The sequence below is a fragment of the Acomys minous genome (genome assembly GCF_964271855.1).
Source record: "Acomys minous genome assembly, chromosome: 15".
NCBI classification, from domain to species: Eukaryota; Metazoa; Chordata; class Mammalia; order Rodentia; family Muridae; genus Acomys; species Acomys minous.
Window position 1 is genome coordinate 35,791,334 of NC_140497.1, and position 16,354 is coordinate 35,807,687.

At 46.6% G+C, this 16,354-nt stretch overlaps 1 protein-coding gene across 4 annotated transcripts in view; it reads right to left on the minus strand.

Moving 5' to 3' along the window:
* STOX2 (storkhead box 2) overlaps positions 1 to 14,300 on the minus strand; it is a 227,943-nt gene extending 213,643 nt beyond the window's left edge. For 2 of the 4 annotated variants that reach the window (XR_014775136.1, XM_084760147.1), the window contains exon 1: positions 11,966 to 14,300. Coding sequence is in view for 3 of the 4 variants with exons in the window: in XM_084760147.1 (XP_084616273.1) it covers positions 11,966 to 12,329 (364 nt within the window). In the remaining variant the exon portion in view is untranslated. Of the gene's footprint in view, positions 1 to 11,411; positions 11,652 to 11,965 lie in introns of those variants that run through there. The other 2 variants (XM_084760145.1, XM_084760146.1) reach the window with 2 other exon arrangements.
* Between the last annotated feature and the right edge of the window lie 2,054 nt (positions 14,301 to 16,354).

Below are 16,354 nucleotides of genomic sequence, written 5' to 3' on the forward strand. Positions count from 1 at the left end.
GTGACAGCAACAGCAACATTGGAGAGAGAACAAATAAAGATTTCCAGGGGCACCCTTCACCTTCACCCCAAAATCTATCTTTCAAAGTCCCAACATGAGATTGAAGGAATGCCTAACAGTTCCGGTTGGGGCTGGAGAGATGGCTCAGCAGTTAACAGCACTGTCTGCTCTTCCAGAGGTCCTGTGTTCAATTCCCAGCAACCACATGGTGGCTCACAACCATCTAGACTAGGATCTGATGCCTTCTTCTGGCATGCAGGTGTACATGCAGATAGAGCATTCATATACATAAAATAAATAAAAATAAATCTTTTTTAAAAAGCAGTTCCAGTGGAGATGGGTCCCATCCATGAGGCGCCCATCACTGTCTCTGCCCCGGTCTCCTGTAAACTGATCTGACAAGTTATCAGAATCCTGAGAAGTTCCTCCTCCGGCTGTTCCTGATTCCCCTCCGGCTGTTCCTGATTCTCCTCCTGCTGTTCCTGATTCCCCTCCAGCATCGGGATTCAGTCACTTCCTTTTCCCAACGTGATACTTCTGGAGAAATTCCAATTTCTTGGAGCCCATTGTTTCATGATCTGACAGCCAAAGTGATGGCAAGTACTTTCCTCTAGAATATCTTATTCACCCCAGCCTGGAAGTTCAAAAGTTCAGCCTCTCCTCGTCGCCACAGGACACCACCCCTGTGGTCCCTTGTCCCTACTGCAATGGTCCCCAGTAAAATCTTCCTTCCCGCAATTTGACAGGTGTCACCGGATACCTGTTGTTTGGGTTTGGTTTGGTTTGGTTTTAATATAAAGCAGGAGCTTGACATTAAACGCCTTTAGTCCAAACCAACACTTTCCATACTGTGCTCCCAAGCACAGGAAATGAATTGTTTTACCACCCCAAACCCACCCTGGCTCTTGCCCTGTGACTGCCAGGCAGCGGCTATTGGTGATCCCTCCCTCTGCCACCTCACTTCCTTAGAATCGGTTACACAAAGTTCAGTATCCAGAGAACAAACAGGTTTGCAAACCAATGCTATGGCCATAAGGTTAAGGGGAAAGAAACTGAGGATGATATTTAAATGCTCATCGGTAAGATGGCAGTGGCCAGGTGTGCAGTGCTGTTTCAGTTCAGTATGAGTGATTTACAAAAAGCCGGTGTTTGATTGTCTCCCCTGGAAAAATCTATTGCTTTCTGGAAATTAAAGATGCTGAGGGGCTGGGGGGATGGTTCAGCCGGTAAAAGTACTCACATCGCAAGTATGACGCCCTGGGTTTAGAGTCTCAGAACTGACCTAACGGGCCAGGCCAGGCAGGGTAGTGTGTGCCTGTAATCCCAGTGACATCAAAGCAGTGGACACGGGCAGATTAGATCCCTGGAAGAGCATGGGCCACCTGGCCTGGCCTACATAGAGAGTTTCAGGTCAACCAGAAACCTGATCTCAAAAAAAAAAAAAAAAAGATGCAAAGTACCTGAGGCCTGAGGACTGACACCCAAGCCTGAGACAGACAGACAGACAGACAGAGACAGAGAAAGAAATACTAGTACATGTTAAATGTATTTCAAAGAAAAAAAGTAGTTAAAATTTTTGTCAAAAGTAGTAAATGCCAATGCTCAGGAGGCAGAGGTAAGCAGATCTCTGTGAGTTCAAGGCCAGCCTGGTCTACAAAGCCAGTCCAGGACAGCCAGGGTAACACAGAGAAACTCTGACTCAAAAACAAAAACAAAAAAACGAAAGCAAAAACAAAAAAGTAGTAAGTGAGAGGCTGGAGAGATGGCTCTGTGGTTAAGAGCACTAGCTGCTCTTCCAGAGGACCTAAGTTCAATTCCCAGCACCCACATGGTGGCTCACAAGCATCTATAATGTGATCTGATGCCCTCTTCTGAAGGAGAGATAAATCTGTTTTTTAGGATTCCAAGTGCGGGATCGGAATGGTGTCGTGAGAGAACAGGTGAGGTTAATCCACTAGAAGACCAACCACCTCGTGCAGGAGCTTAATTGTTGCCAGCTGAAAAGATCCCGTGAACAGACTCTGGGAAGAGATATATAAATGAGCCCAGAACTGGAGGCGGGGCTTTTTGGAGACTTGGGATAGTTTTGGCTGTTCATCGCTGCACTTCGAGACATTCCTAGAGAGAACCGCTCGAGGGAAAGCTTTGGGGCTCCGGCTCCTGCTGAGGTTCTGGTTACTCTAGGTTCCAGCAAAAGAAATCCTGCAGGTTGCGCCAGGAGAATCGTTCCTCGGAACTGATATCCTTAAGGTTTTGTTATTGTGTCCATTAATCCTCATTTCCTATTGTTTTGGTTAGTCAGGTTATAAGGGACATATGCTTGGCCTTTAAGTTGTTAATAAAATATACTGGTTAAGAAAATTGAGCATACACTCATCTGACATGGAGATAAGGTATTCATATACACAAAATAAATATTTTTTAAAACTAGTAAAAGAAAAGACAAAGATACGAAAAGTCTGTTTTCCCATTCTGCTTTCTAGGAAGTGAAGTTTGTATTATTAATATATACCCTTCTACTGCTATATAAAAGGTAAAATCTACAATGTATGCTTGGGGTATCAAAATGTCAAAACCCAGCTGGGCATGGTAGCGCATGCTTTTAGCTCCAGCACATAGGAACCTGAGATGGTAGGTAATATAAAGAAAAGGCATAGTTTTTAGAAAATTACTTTAGTACTCATACTCTTTAACAAAACATAAAAAAATGAAAGTATGCATTAAAATATAATGCATTTAATATATAAAATGTAATAATAGAAACTAACACACATCCAGTAAAATTACCATTTTTCCATAAAAAAAACCTTGATCTTTATCAAGAACAATAAAATGAATAAACTTAGAAAATAAATACACACATAATACACCATCTATCTCTATGGGATCTTCACCTGCAGATTAGACCAGAAACCGACTTGAAAATATTTTTTAAAAGAAAAAATACCCACGGACATGTAGAGACACTGTTTTTCTCGACTGTTTTCCCTCAACAACACATTTGCATGGTGTGACTTACTACAAGCAATCTAGTGATGACCAAAACACAGGGGGGATGAGTGTAGTTTACCCTGCCACTCAGCCGTCGGTGTCTGTGGGTGTCCACATTCACGGATGATTCTGGAAGCACACCCCTGCCAGGATAGATGGAGGCAGGACTCTCTGTCCTGAGATTTCTAAACTTTGATACCAACAGTCCAGGTGTTGTGCTGTGCCCACTCTAATTTTTGTTTCCACTCTGCAATTATGACATGTTACAAAGTCGACCTTGACTCTGTAAAATAGGAATAACCAATGACACAGTTTTTTTGTTTTTTTGTTTTTTTTGAAACATCAACTTCTGGGGGATAGGGGTGGGTAAGAAAAAACTAAACTAGGATAATTACTAGGTCAAAGAGGAAGTCAAAACAGTAGTTATCCACCTATGTAAGTAAGGGGAAGGATGGAAAGTGCATACATCAGAGCTTAGGGGGTCTAATCAAAACTGTACTTAAAAGTAGCTTCATAGCTTTAAAGACCCTGCATGTTATAATTACACAATATGTATGTACTACAGAAATCATGGGACTAAACAGATGGTTCAGCAGTTAAGAGCACTTGCTGCTCTTACAGATGGCTCAAGTTCAGTTCACAGCACCCTGTAACTGCATCTCTAAGGGATCCGACACCCTCTTCTGGCCATCATGGGTAACTGCGCTCACATGCACATACCTACACACAGGCACACAGACATACACATAATAAAATAAAACCTTAAAACCATTAAAGGAAATCATGTAACCCAATGTATTTCTTCCATAGAACCTATACCTTGAGTTGTTACTTTACATTTTTATGTGTCACCAAGCCATAAATTATTTTTTTTAATTTAGAGAAGTTGTTTCACATCTAAAAGTTTTATTGTACTTTTATAATAAACAAACAAACAAATATATAAATAAATAAATACTAAGCCAGGGCTGGTGAGATGGCTTAGAGGTTAAGAGAAACGGCTGCTCTTCCAGAGGTCCTGAGTTCAGTTCCCAGCAACCACATGGTGGCTCACAACCATCTATAAAAGGATCTGACACCCTCTTCTGGCCTGCAGATGTACATGCAGACAAAACACTCCTACAGTTAAGAAAAATACATAAATAAAGAAATTAAGGGGGAAAAAAGCCTAAGGTAGGAAAACTCACATCATATATCTCATATCTCAGAACTGTTTTAATTCAAGCTCCAGGAGATCTGGCTCCCTCTTCTGGCATCAGGCAGTGCATACACACAATAATACAAATTTTTTTAAAAAGCCAATCGCATTACCAACGCCTCCCTCAGGTTTAAATGAGGCGACGTGTATAAAGTACCCGCTGCAGCACCTGACCCATCGGAGACATTCGTAGAGTCCATCTTTCTCCCGGTCACGTCTCTTTCCATCCTGAAGTAGGGTTGGCAACCACTGAACAAAATGAACATGGATGTGGTGGAAAGCCTGACTTCTAGAATAGTTCGTTCGTTCTTTCCCCCCACCCCACCCCCCACCCCCAGAAAATGAAATGTAGAAGACAAGACATTTCGAGGAAAATTTTTAAAAAGACAGAAGAGTAGCTGGCATTGTCTTGGGGGGGAGACACAGCTCCCAAGGCCTCAAGTTCATGTACCTAGACTAGCAGTTCGCAGTTAACTATTAAAGACTTTCTCCTAAACCAAGACGTTTTAATAAATTAATAACCAGGCTCTGCTGAAAGGAGATCAACCTAGACAAATGATGCTGCTCACAGAGTCTCCGCCACCAATGGGGAAAAAAAATTACTCAAGTCTCCTACAGTTCCATATTAACTCCAAAGTTGGCAGGCTTTCCAAGCTTATCCAGACCAGAGGAAGAAGAGGCAGGGGGAAGGGCTCGCCGTCAGAACTCACAAGGCCACACGCTTTTTTTCCCTTTTTTTTTTTTTTAAGATTTATGTATTATGTCTACAATGTCGTGTCTGCACGTACACCTGTATGCCAGAAGAGGGCAGTAGATCTTGTTACAGAAGGTTGTGAGGCGTTCTGTGGGTGCTGGGAATTGAACTCAGGACCTCTGAAAGACCAGGCAGTGCCCTTAACCTCTGAGCCATCTCTCCAGCCCTCCACACACTTTTTTAGAAAAAAAAGTCAAGTATCCGGATGAGCACTGACAGCACGGTAAAACTTTAGAATCCGTGTTACTGTAGCCAATCAGACAAAACATGTCTGTGTCCATATTTGGGGCAGGGGGGGGGGGTGCCTGTACATGCGCGTGCACATGTATGCTGAAAGCTGGAGGGCAAGTCGGGATATCTGTCCCCCTTACTTCTATCCAACTTATTTCTTGAGACAAGTTCTCTCACTGGGACGCAGGGCTCACCGATTCTGCTAGACTGGACGGTCATGGAGCCCCAGGGACGTTCCCGTCTCTGCCTCCTCCTAGGAGCTGGTATTAGACGTGCATGCCACATGCCCAGCTTGTTACATGAAGGCTGGGGACCAAACTCAGGCGGACTTGACCCACGAAACAGAGTCCTGCAACTTATTCCGTGATGGTACCAAAGGATGTTAACTCCCTTAATCTTCTTCCTTGCCTTGGCAACAGAGGATGCGCTTGGATAGAAAGGACCCGACCCCTGGGGAAGTCATCCTGCAAAGCCGCACACCCGGCACAGTCCTGTGGCTGCCAGGCGTCCCCTGTTTCCTTCTTCCTTCTTGCTGTTTTTCACCATCTACCCGAAGCACGTGCTCTCTCTCCCCTCCCACTTCCTCCCGTCTCACACCCTGTGTCTTAGGAACAGGCAGTACAAAATATTTGCCTCCGCGGCACCCAGACACCTTTTCCACTTTGTGTTCCCGTAAGTCAGCGCGTCTCTACCTTCCTAATGCTGCGACCCTTTAAGTGCCCTCATGTTGTTGTAACTCCCAACCATTACAATATTTTCATTGCTACTTCAGAAGCGTAATCTTGCTACTGTTATGAACTGTAATGTAAATTTCTGACATGCAGGGCATCTGATAAGCGACCCACAAAGGGGTCGTGACCTGACACCGGTTGAAAACTACGGCCTTAAGTGAATTTAATGATGACCAGCAAATTCCTATCCATATAGTTTCCTTCCAAATTCAAAACAAACTCACAAGGAGACAAACACTGAGTAATAATAAGTAAACAATACGCAGTGGGATGTATAAGACTTTGCAAAACCTCTCGGTGATTCTAGGCACGGTTGACGCTCTCAGAAGTTCGCTCTAAATATTTCCTCATATAGAAACAGACACACCTTTGCTTGTCGTGTCAGGGAGCCTGAGTGAGATGGTTTATAAAAATGTTTTTTATGACTGACGGGACATTAATGAATGCTTAATTGCATCATTGTTGCCTGTTTAGACTAATCCTGAGGTGTTACTATGACAGGCAAACATCTTCAAGAAATAGGACCGGATCTAAAATTCTTCTGGATTTTTCTACAAATCTAATCCAACACTCTGTAATTAAATATTCGTATCCCCTCCCTACGGAGTGTAATCCTGCAAGCCTCCAACTGGGCTAGCATTGGTCAACCCCTCTGGCTTTCTCTTCTGTTCCTCGAGCACTTCAAGCTAACTTCCACGGATAACCTTATCACTATTGCTAAAACCCACCTGCCTCACCAGCCAAAGGTTCCCGGAAATGACGCACTATTGGAGAGACCTTCCTCCGCACATGCGCTTTAGCAGCTAGCTGACCTTGTGGCGCATGCGCTTTATATCTAGTTGCCTGGGGTTAGTTCCCAGAACTATCGTTTATTTTATTCATATTACAGGGGCTGGGAAGATGGCTCAGTGGAAGAATACTAACCTAGTATGTGCAAGGCCCTGGGTTCAATCAAGCAAAAATCAACTGGGTGGGTTTTTTTTTTCCTTTAAATTTTTGAATGGCTGTTACCCCACTAGACCAGAACTGATTGTGTCTGCTTTGTTCTCTACTTCACTACACAGAAAGAATCTAGAAAGTATGTGTCCCCGTTGCTAGATGAATCAAAGAAGTTTAAAAGCAAGTAATTGAATTAATTAAGCAACTGACCTAAAGCACTTGACTTAGGAGTAGTTCCTATTTTTGTTTTTGGTGTGCAAGTGTTTGGTTTGAGTGTACACATTTTTATTATTTATTTAATGTGCATTGGTGTTTTGTCTGCATGTGTGTCTGTAAAGGGGTTAGATCCTCTATAACTGGAGTTACAGATATGTAACTCCATGTGGTTTCTATGTGGTTGCTGGGAAGGAACCTGGGTCCTCAGGAAGAGCAGCCAGTGGTCTTAAACTACTAAGCAATCTCTTCAGCCTGCAGTATGCAACTTTTAAAAACATTTTGTCCTGATAATTTACTTCTTGAAGAAGCCTCTTGTAAGAAAGCAACTCTTAGGCAAGCGGGGCAGTGCTCGCCTATAATCTCAACCCTTGGATGTAGAAACAAAACAGTCAATAAACCAAGGCCATGTTCAGCTTTATCTGAGGCTAGCCTGGGCAACGTAAAATTCAGTCTTATAAAAGAAGGAACAGAAAGAAGGAGGGGGAAAAATCTTCCTGAGATCGCCAATTAAAAATGTGCAAATGATATAAATTCCTAACACCTACTCTAAACAATTTTTTAATGCAAAGGACTAGCCTTAACTACACTCTAAAATGTATATTTAGGGATTCAACCTATAGTTGGCCTTAACTATTTGTATAGCTAAGGACCAAATAGGACAGCGTAAAAAGTCCCTGCAAAGAGCAGAAAGAGGCTTCAGCCTCCCTGGGACCTGAAGTTAGGGAAGCCACGAGCATCAACAGGTGGGGAAAAGCCAGGAGCAAAGAAACAAAAGAACCAATCTAGGCCTCCACACATAGACAGAAAAGCATATCGCTAAGACAGAGAGCTTCCTGAACTCAAGCAGACAGATGACCTCCTCTCAAGGGCAATGACTGTTGAGGACGTACGTGTTCAGTGTACCATAAGAGAAATATTCTAATAGGGGGCCCATTTGCCCCCCTGACTGCAGGTAATAATAAAGTCTTACCTGCTATGCCCCGCCCTCTTCTCCAGCCATGAACTTTATTTATTCTCTCTGCATAAAAGCCCCTGCCCCAGGTCCTTCCAACCCTTCACTCAGGGCCCTTGCTTACCTTTCCCGTGGCTGACAAGACTCTCCACTGCGCTCACACCCACTTCCAAACAGGGCTTGAGTTTTGCAGCCAGTGCACCTGACCTGAGGCTGCAAGCCCCAGCTCCCCGCCTGCTCCGAGGCCTTCCCAGCCCCGCCCGCGCCTGGCCCACCCCACCCCCCACCCCCCCCACTCCGCACAAAGCCTAGCTCCTCTCACCCCAGGAAACCTCTCCTGCCGGCTTACAAAAGCAGATGTAACTTCTTGCTCATCCAAAATACGCAACAAAAGCCCTGGAAGCATCTGGAATGCTCAGTTCCCCCAGTCGGAACCCCAACCCCGAAACTGCATGCCTTATCAGTCCTTGTATCTTCAGGAAATGATAAGACACTGACACCGGAAAACCCCAGTAAACATGTAGGAGACTTAATGTAACATGTTCTACAGAACAATTTTAAAACATGATATACATGTATGAAATTCTCAGTCAGTTAAAAATAATTACTAGTTTCTTGTTTCCATATACATATATATATATATATATATATATATATATATATATATATACACACACACACCCTTTGGGGTGTAAAAGTGAATTTTGATTCTATTTGCACACCATAGGATATTTCTAAGAATATTCTAGTATGTTATTTCAAAGTGCTCGGTTTGAATATGCCAAATTAAAACTACTTGCTCTTTGAGTTACTTGGTTCCCTCCTTTTTGGATGATCCTGTAATCACCATTTTGGTGTCCAATCCTCCCCGGAAAATTTTTACAGCTGGTTAGAACCATGTACTTTTGGGATTACAGACATCGAAACGCTTGCATTTTCCAATGTGGATGCTTCCCACTTCTTTCCAGTAAGCTATGAGATAACATGTGAACTCATGGGCTCCCCTCAACTGTAGTGCAACAGAGCCAGATAAAGGCTCCCGGGTATGGTCTGTGCAGCCTCTCCTCCTCCGGGTGGGGTGGGGGCGCTCGCCAGGAGATGTGCAACGGAGACCAGCAACAAAGCCTCCCTTTCTATTCTTTAGAGGGGGGCGGGATGTGAGAGAGCAAGTTCATTACAAGTTCACTGTCCCTGGTGGGATCTAAGGAACCATCTAGAAAATGATCCCCTGTGTGAACGTCATTATGTACTGTAAGACTAATAAAACGTGAGCCAGCCTTTAGCTGGCAGCTCTTTCAGAGCCCTGCTTCAAGTTCAAGTTCAGCAAGTGAGAATATAACGCTTCCTGCAATGCCCATTGGTGTCCCTGGGTCTGCAGCTGACCCACAGCCATAAAGTAATTAACTGAGATCATAAAAGAGCATGAAAACATCTGACAACACGCTTAAGTGCACACTAAGGAGACCAGCCAGAAGACTCGCTGCAAGGCATGTGTTAACATTAAAATATAAACAAAAAGAAATGAATTGCTAAAACTAAAGTATCAAAGACAGTGGTTGCTTCCTGCCCTGGGACATAGACTAGGTAATCCCAGGCTATACCTAAGTGGTCAATGATACTTTTCAAAATAAAGTTTCAGCTGGGCTATCTCTGGCCATCCACTTATGATGTGATTCACTTATTTTATTATTATTATTATTATTATTATTATTATTATTATTATTATTATTATTATTGATTTGTCAACAGAAACACTGGTCCAGAATGAAATACTGTGAGGTGGTCCCCAGTTGCTCCCAAGAAAATGAAGAGGCCTGCCACAGACGTTGACGCTCCATTAGAGAGTCTCCCAATCATTATAACCATCATCGCTGAGGAGAAAGTGAAGTGCCAGCAGAGATTCTGACCCGCAAGGCAGTTCAAACAGCAACTGCCACCTGCCTATCAGCAGGTGCCACCCCTGCTGTTCTATCTGACGCCTCCCCTTCTAAGAAGACGCTACTTGCTTCTTCCCAGGTCCCTAAGCTAAGGAAGCTGAGCCTAGTCCTGCAGCAGCCACAGCAGACTCCCATCAGGAGGAGGTCCGCCTGTGACAGACAGTATCAGTAACTAAGGCAACGATCAAGCAACTTCAGTAATGAATTTGGAACCTTTCAAATTTGCCAACGTGCTTCTGTTAGGTGAACATGACATATCACTAATTCCTATCTGTTTATAAATACTCGTAAAATAAAAAATGATAATATGAATATACCAAACTGTTTACAAATGATACTATACTGTGGTGCGTGAGATAACTACATTGTACCGGTGGGATGGAAAGGGTTACAGATGAAATAGGACTGCCAGAGGCCCTTGTCAAACTTTGGAGTTGTATGATGGGTCCCTGAGGTTTGATGCATTATTTTCACACTGCACTATGTTATACACAGATGAAACTTTCTGGATTAAAAATCAAGAGCATCCTGACAAAATACTGTAGAAAAGTCTTGAAGGTGTATAAACACGAGGATGACGAGTCCCGGTCCCCCCCCACCCCCCCCACCCCACCCCCGCCAGATGTTTGAGTCCTGCACTGTAAACCTGGCAGTGGCAGACCAGCCCTCAGAGGTTGGGGGGAGGGGGACTTTTAGTAATGCAGGCAGCTTAATTACAGGGGCTGAACTGGGGGAGGGGCGGGGAGAGAGCAGAGAAGAGGCGATCTTTAAGACACAGCAAGAAGCAAAGCTTTTACCAGCTTTTTCTCTGCTTAATTCAAAGGAATCTGCAAAAACAAATCTCTGCTATTCGAAAATAAAACAGCAAAATAAAAATGCTGTAAGCTCACAATCAGCATAGAAGATACATTACAGGTAAAAAGCTAACCCTTCGGGGGAGGTGCGGGGACCCAAGAAGGCCGCTTTCCCGGGGATTTTTTTTTTACTTTGAACTTTTGACCTCCTCCCAAAACGTCATAAAAGAATTTTTAAGCCCTGGAACTAAAAAGAATACTTTCTTCATGGAATCGTTTCATAGAACGTCGCTCTGTGCTGTATTTACTCTTAGCCACCCGGCCCGAGGTTCAAAACTAAAAAAGTATTCTACCCGCCAGGTTGCCTGGGATAAAGAAAAACACGTTAAGTAGAAGTGCAATGAAAGCACAAGTCAAGGCAACTCTGAGTTGTGGCCACTAAAACCCCTTTCCAGCTACCTCTGTTCACTTTCTTTCTTTCTTTCTTTCTTTCTTTCTTTCTTTCTTTTTTCTTTCTTTTTCTTTTTCTTTTTTCTTCTCCACCAACAAACGAAAAAAAATCTAACTTTTTCCCTGGCTCCTCTCTGCTGTTTTTTTTTTCTCCACTTTCATCACACAATACTGTCTGGAAGTTGCACCACAAGCAAAGCATTTAAGAAGAAATGTACCTTTTGTCTGGCAGGGAAATGCGGGTGGATGAGACCGGCGCCAACACACCTGAGCAGTGCGACGCGCCCCCACGAGGTCGCCACCCTGGAAAGGGATGTCGCAGGGACCGAGGTGCAGCCGAAGGGCCGGCCACGCAGACCCGGCGACACCAGAATCCCGACTCTCCGAACCTTCCCGCGGCCTGGCCCACATTCCCCAGCCCGAGAGGCGCAGAAAAGCTGACACCCGTAGCTGCGACCCGCGCGCACCACGGAGCTGCCGCGCCGCCTACCTGGCCAGCCCCAGGCACCGCCCCGCGGGGCGCGCCACCTACCACGCCAGGAGGAGGCTGCACGGGCCGCCTCGGACGCGGGTGGCGAAAGGCTCAGTCCCTGTTCCAAGTGCCCGAAAGTCCCCGGATCCCTCGTCCCCGGAGCGCCGCGGACCCCTCCCCGACCGAGATTCGTGGGAAAATCCTAGGACCCTAGGAACTCGGCTAAAGCTCCGACTCAGCACCCTCCAGAGTCGAGGACCGGGCGGGGACCCGGCAGCCGGACGGGGTGGCTGCACTCACCCAGACAGCGGATCTGGAAGCCGGAGGGGGGTCGTAGCGCCCTGCGGGTCCAGCCCTCCCGCAGCGCCTCGAGATGCTCCTCCTTGCCCTGGATCAGCAAGACCTGCTCGTCGATCCAGCCCAGGAAAAAAGTCTCAGCCACCGCGGCCGTGACCTTCTTGTTCCAGAAGTGTTGCATGTTCTCCGCTTTGAAATCGGCAAAGATCTCGTAGCCGATGTGGTGTCGGGCGAGCTGACGGGGTTGAGTGGGAGCCGGGGCCGAGGGCGAGGGCTGAACCGTCCCGGGCTTCTCCTCTACCGGGTTATCGGCGGGGCCCAGGACGATGGCCAGAGAGTGTGGCGCGATCTGCAGAAACTTCTCCATCTTACCAGGCAACCGCCGCGCGGACCGCACTCACCCGTGCCGCCGCTGCGCGACGCTGGAGGGAACCGGCACCGGACCGTAGCTGTGGGGCGAGCGAGAAGCGTCGGGGTCTAGCCTGGGGTTGGTGGCGGAGGGGGGGGAGGTCTGCGACCTTCCCGCCCGCCGCAACCCCCACGGTAGCCCAGCCCGCGTGAGGCCGCAGCAGGTAGCCGCGCGGTGATAGAGGGAAGGGAGAGCGAGGCCAAGCATGCTCTCCCCCCACCTCCCCTCCCCCCAGGTCCCACGCCAGTTACCTGCAGCTCGGGGCCACCCTCTGGGCACCGCTCATTTTCCAGCCTTGGCACCCTGGCTTCCCTTGGCACACGGTAGCCCCAGTGGGGGCGGAGACCCGGAGGAAGGGTGCCGAGGGGGTGGGCAGTTCGTCCGGATCCGGGGAATTCCCTTGGCTGGACTAGGTCAGCGGAATTCCAGGGAAGCCGGTCCCGGAGCCGGTGGAGGTGGCGAGGTTAGCAAGGAGAGTTGAGTTTAAGCGCCCGGCTCCAGTCAGATCCGGGCGGCGGGGGAGGGGGACGCGCGGCGCCACTTGGAAGGCACGGATTCCGGAGCTGCGAAATGTCGCTCCGCCCCACGCTCCACCCCCGCCCCCACCTCCCCCTCAGAAACAAGTGGATTCGCGGGCTGGTTAATGTACCCTTAGAAGTAGCTTTTTAAAAAACCTAGTCAACCACGAAAAACTGTCATCAGTCCCTCCTCCCAACTCCAGCGGACACTTCCCTCTTCTGCCTTCAGCCTGTACGCGAGCCTATCCTGGAAGAAACCCAGCGATTCCTGGGTTTGGCTGTGCAGCGGGGGCCGTAATTATTATGTCTTTTGAAGAGCTTTAACCTTGTTTCTATGCAAAGTTCTGATTCTCAGTCCTGTCTGAAGAGGCGATTGTCATAAGAAGCGTTAGGGTGATTGTCCGACTTGAGTGTGCATCAAGATCTCCAGGAGCACTTGTTAAAAACCCAGATAGTGGCCACGAGATGGCTCAGCAGATAAAGGCATTTGCTGCCAAGCTTGACAACCCAAGTTTGATCCCTGGAGCCCACATGGTGGGAGGAGAGAGCTGACAGTCAGCGCAGGCGCAAACACACACACACACACACACACACACACACACACACACACACACACACACGTTTTTGGTTTGGTTTGGTTTGGTTTTTTTTAATTAATGGAAATTGGGCACCACTCTTGGGGTCTAACTCAAAAGACTGAAGTAAGGTGGAAAGATGAATCTTATTCGTTGGTAATTTTTTAAATCTTATAATCGTATGTATTTATTTTGGGTGCGCACGCAAGTGGAAGTCAGGACATCAGAAAATACAGGTCTGGAGAACTAACTGAGGAGATGAGGCTTGGCAGCCAAGCCTTACCCACTGAGCCATCACACACTTTAGGCTGACCGACTGGCAACCTTGGAAACCTCGCTGAACCTTGGTTTCCCATGTTTAGAATGGGAGCTGTGTCCCGTCTTGCCTTCAGTGCTTTCCTGAGAAAACACTCCAGCTACGAGGTGGACATGACTGTGTTTGTATTCAGCATGCTTCACGGACCCCAGGTGCTCCGTGGACCTTAACTCGCCATCCATCCATCCATCCATCGAGGGACCGCAGCTGGAGTTCCACATTCTGCCCTCAGAATTTCCCAGGCACCCGCTGCCTGGCGAGACCTGTTATTTTCTTGCCTGGATGTTAACGTTCTCTAAGCCTCAATTTGCTACTCGCTTCACTATGTTCTCTGAGCTTGGGTCTGTTAATGGCAACTGGAAAACAAAAGGCAGAAGGCACACTTGAGACTATATTTTTGCTTTACATCTGTGCCTTTATTTTTTTTTTTTGCATAGTTTCAGACAAAGCTGCAAGAATTGTACAAAAAAAAGCCACTATCTTCACCCAGATCCCAGAATCATTAAAGTTCTATTATCTCTACATGCACCAGTTTCTTTTTCTAAACTTTTAAAAGTCTCTCTACTATTGCTATTTTATTCCTTGTAATTAGCAAGAATCTTCTTAAGATTGATTTTTAATCATGTCTCTGTATGTGAGCATGTACACGTAAGCACGTACACATAAGTGCAGGTGCCCACAGAGACCAGGAAAAGGAAAACGGTTGCAGATGGAACTGGAATTAACAGGCAGTTGTGAGCTGCCTAGAATGCATTCTAGGACTCAAACTCTGGGCCTTTGCAAGAGCAGTCTGCACATCTCCTGCCCCTTAAGTATCCTTTTAAAAAAAAATCTACTTGCTGGCTAATGATAGTATATATCTTTATTCCCAGCACTCGGAGGCCTAGGCAGGCAGATCTCTGTGAGTTGAAGGCCAGCCTGGTCTACCGAGCCAGTTCTAGGACAGCCAAGGCTACATAGAGAAACCCTCTCTGGAAAAAGCAAAAGTGAAAGAAAGACCTCCTTGTTTTATGTGTATGACTACTGGCCGGCACGTATTTATACACGTCATATGGATCCTAACGCATAATGCAGACTATTGATTTCAGCTTGACTTATGGTGACTGCTGGGCGCTGGTGCTCTAGGTCTGCTCCAGCGTTCTTGCCGCGTTGTTAGCGTTCTACTTCCCTTGCTCTGCTCAGTCTGAACCCGTGGGGACTGTGCATTCTTACTTTATTCAGTAGGTTATAAGACTTAACTCTTGTTATTTCTATCACACTCAGCACAACATGAGGCCCATAGAATCCTCTAAAGCTGGCTGGCTCTGGCTCTAGTGCTCTTGCAGTGAGTGTGTCATTCACTGAGTATTCCCTTCCTTGGTGACATTTCAAGATATTCCAGGATCTTTTCACTCCAGCTGATGGACCAGCCACTCTCCCAAGAAGTGCTGCCTGTTTTTAATGGAGAATGATATTTAGGAACCAACATCTCTCCTACCAAATGTGCTCGTTGCTATTGAGATGACGTTTGTCTGTGGCTAGTCCACCCTTCCAGATGCTGAACTCCTTGCTCTATGCTACACGGCCCTCATTTGTCTGTACTGCAACAATAGGTGGGCGGAGGCTGGGGGGGGAGCTTCATTCAGATAGTTGGTGTGGACTGGGGCCTATGGTAGATGAGCCTCTCTGAAGCAAGACCTGTTACAAGAAAGGGGGGTAATTGGGTAAAATGCCTGACACCTGCTGGGGATGCAGCAGAGCACCCATCCCCCACCCTCTCTAGTCCCACACCTGTGGATATACCCATGCTGCCTGCTTCTCCTGGAGCCCAGAACACGGCTGCACTACAATACTTAGCTCTTCCTCTTCACTGAACAAAACAAAGGCTACTATTGCCAGATGTGCGGGTTCTGGTGCTAAACATTGTCACGCCTTGCTTTCCTTTAAAAGTCTATTTTCCTAGGAATGAAGAGACCCTAACGGTCACCCACCAGGACACCTTTTCCTTCTGGTAACTGACTCCCTTCTAGAACTTTCTTAAACGACTGCTGTTCACAGGGGACCATGCCAAGATCCAGTCTTCTCTACCTGAGTACTTCCAAACTAACAGACACCATACATGGGGGGGGGGGGGAGGCACAGGGGGCGGGCGGGGCACACTCCATCTTTGCTTCCCTCTGCCCTGATCCTTGCTTATAAAACCTGCTCAGCGGCATCCTGCTTATCTCTCTCAGGTCTTTCTAAAGCTCAGCACTTCAGGTGCCCAAGCAAAGGATGGTCTGTGATTTAGGCCTTTGTCCTACTTCACTTTCTGTTGCTGTGATAAACACTATGACCAAAAGCAACTTGGGGTGGGGGAGGGGGGAGGGGGGGCAGAGGGTTAATTCCCCCTTCCAGCTTGTAGCCCATCCTGAAAAGAAGTCAGAGCAGGAACTCAGGGCAGGAACGTGGAGGCAGGAACTGAAGCAGAGGACACAGAGGGGTGCTGTTTACTGCCTTACTGTCCATGCCTGCTGGCTTGTTCATACAACCCAGGTGTTTATCATCCCATTTCAATCATTAGTTAAGAATTGCCTATGTGAGACTGAGATAGAT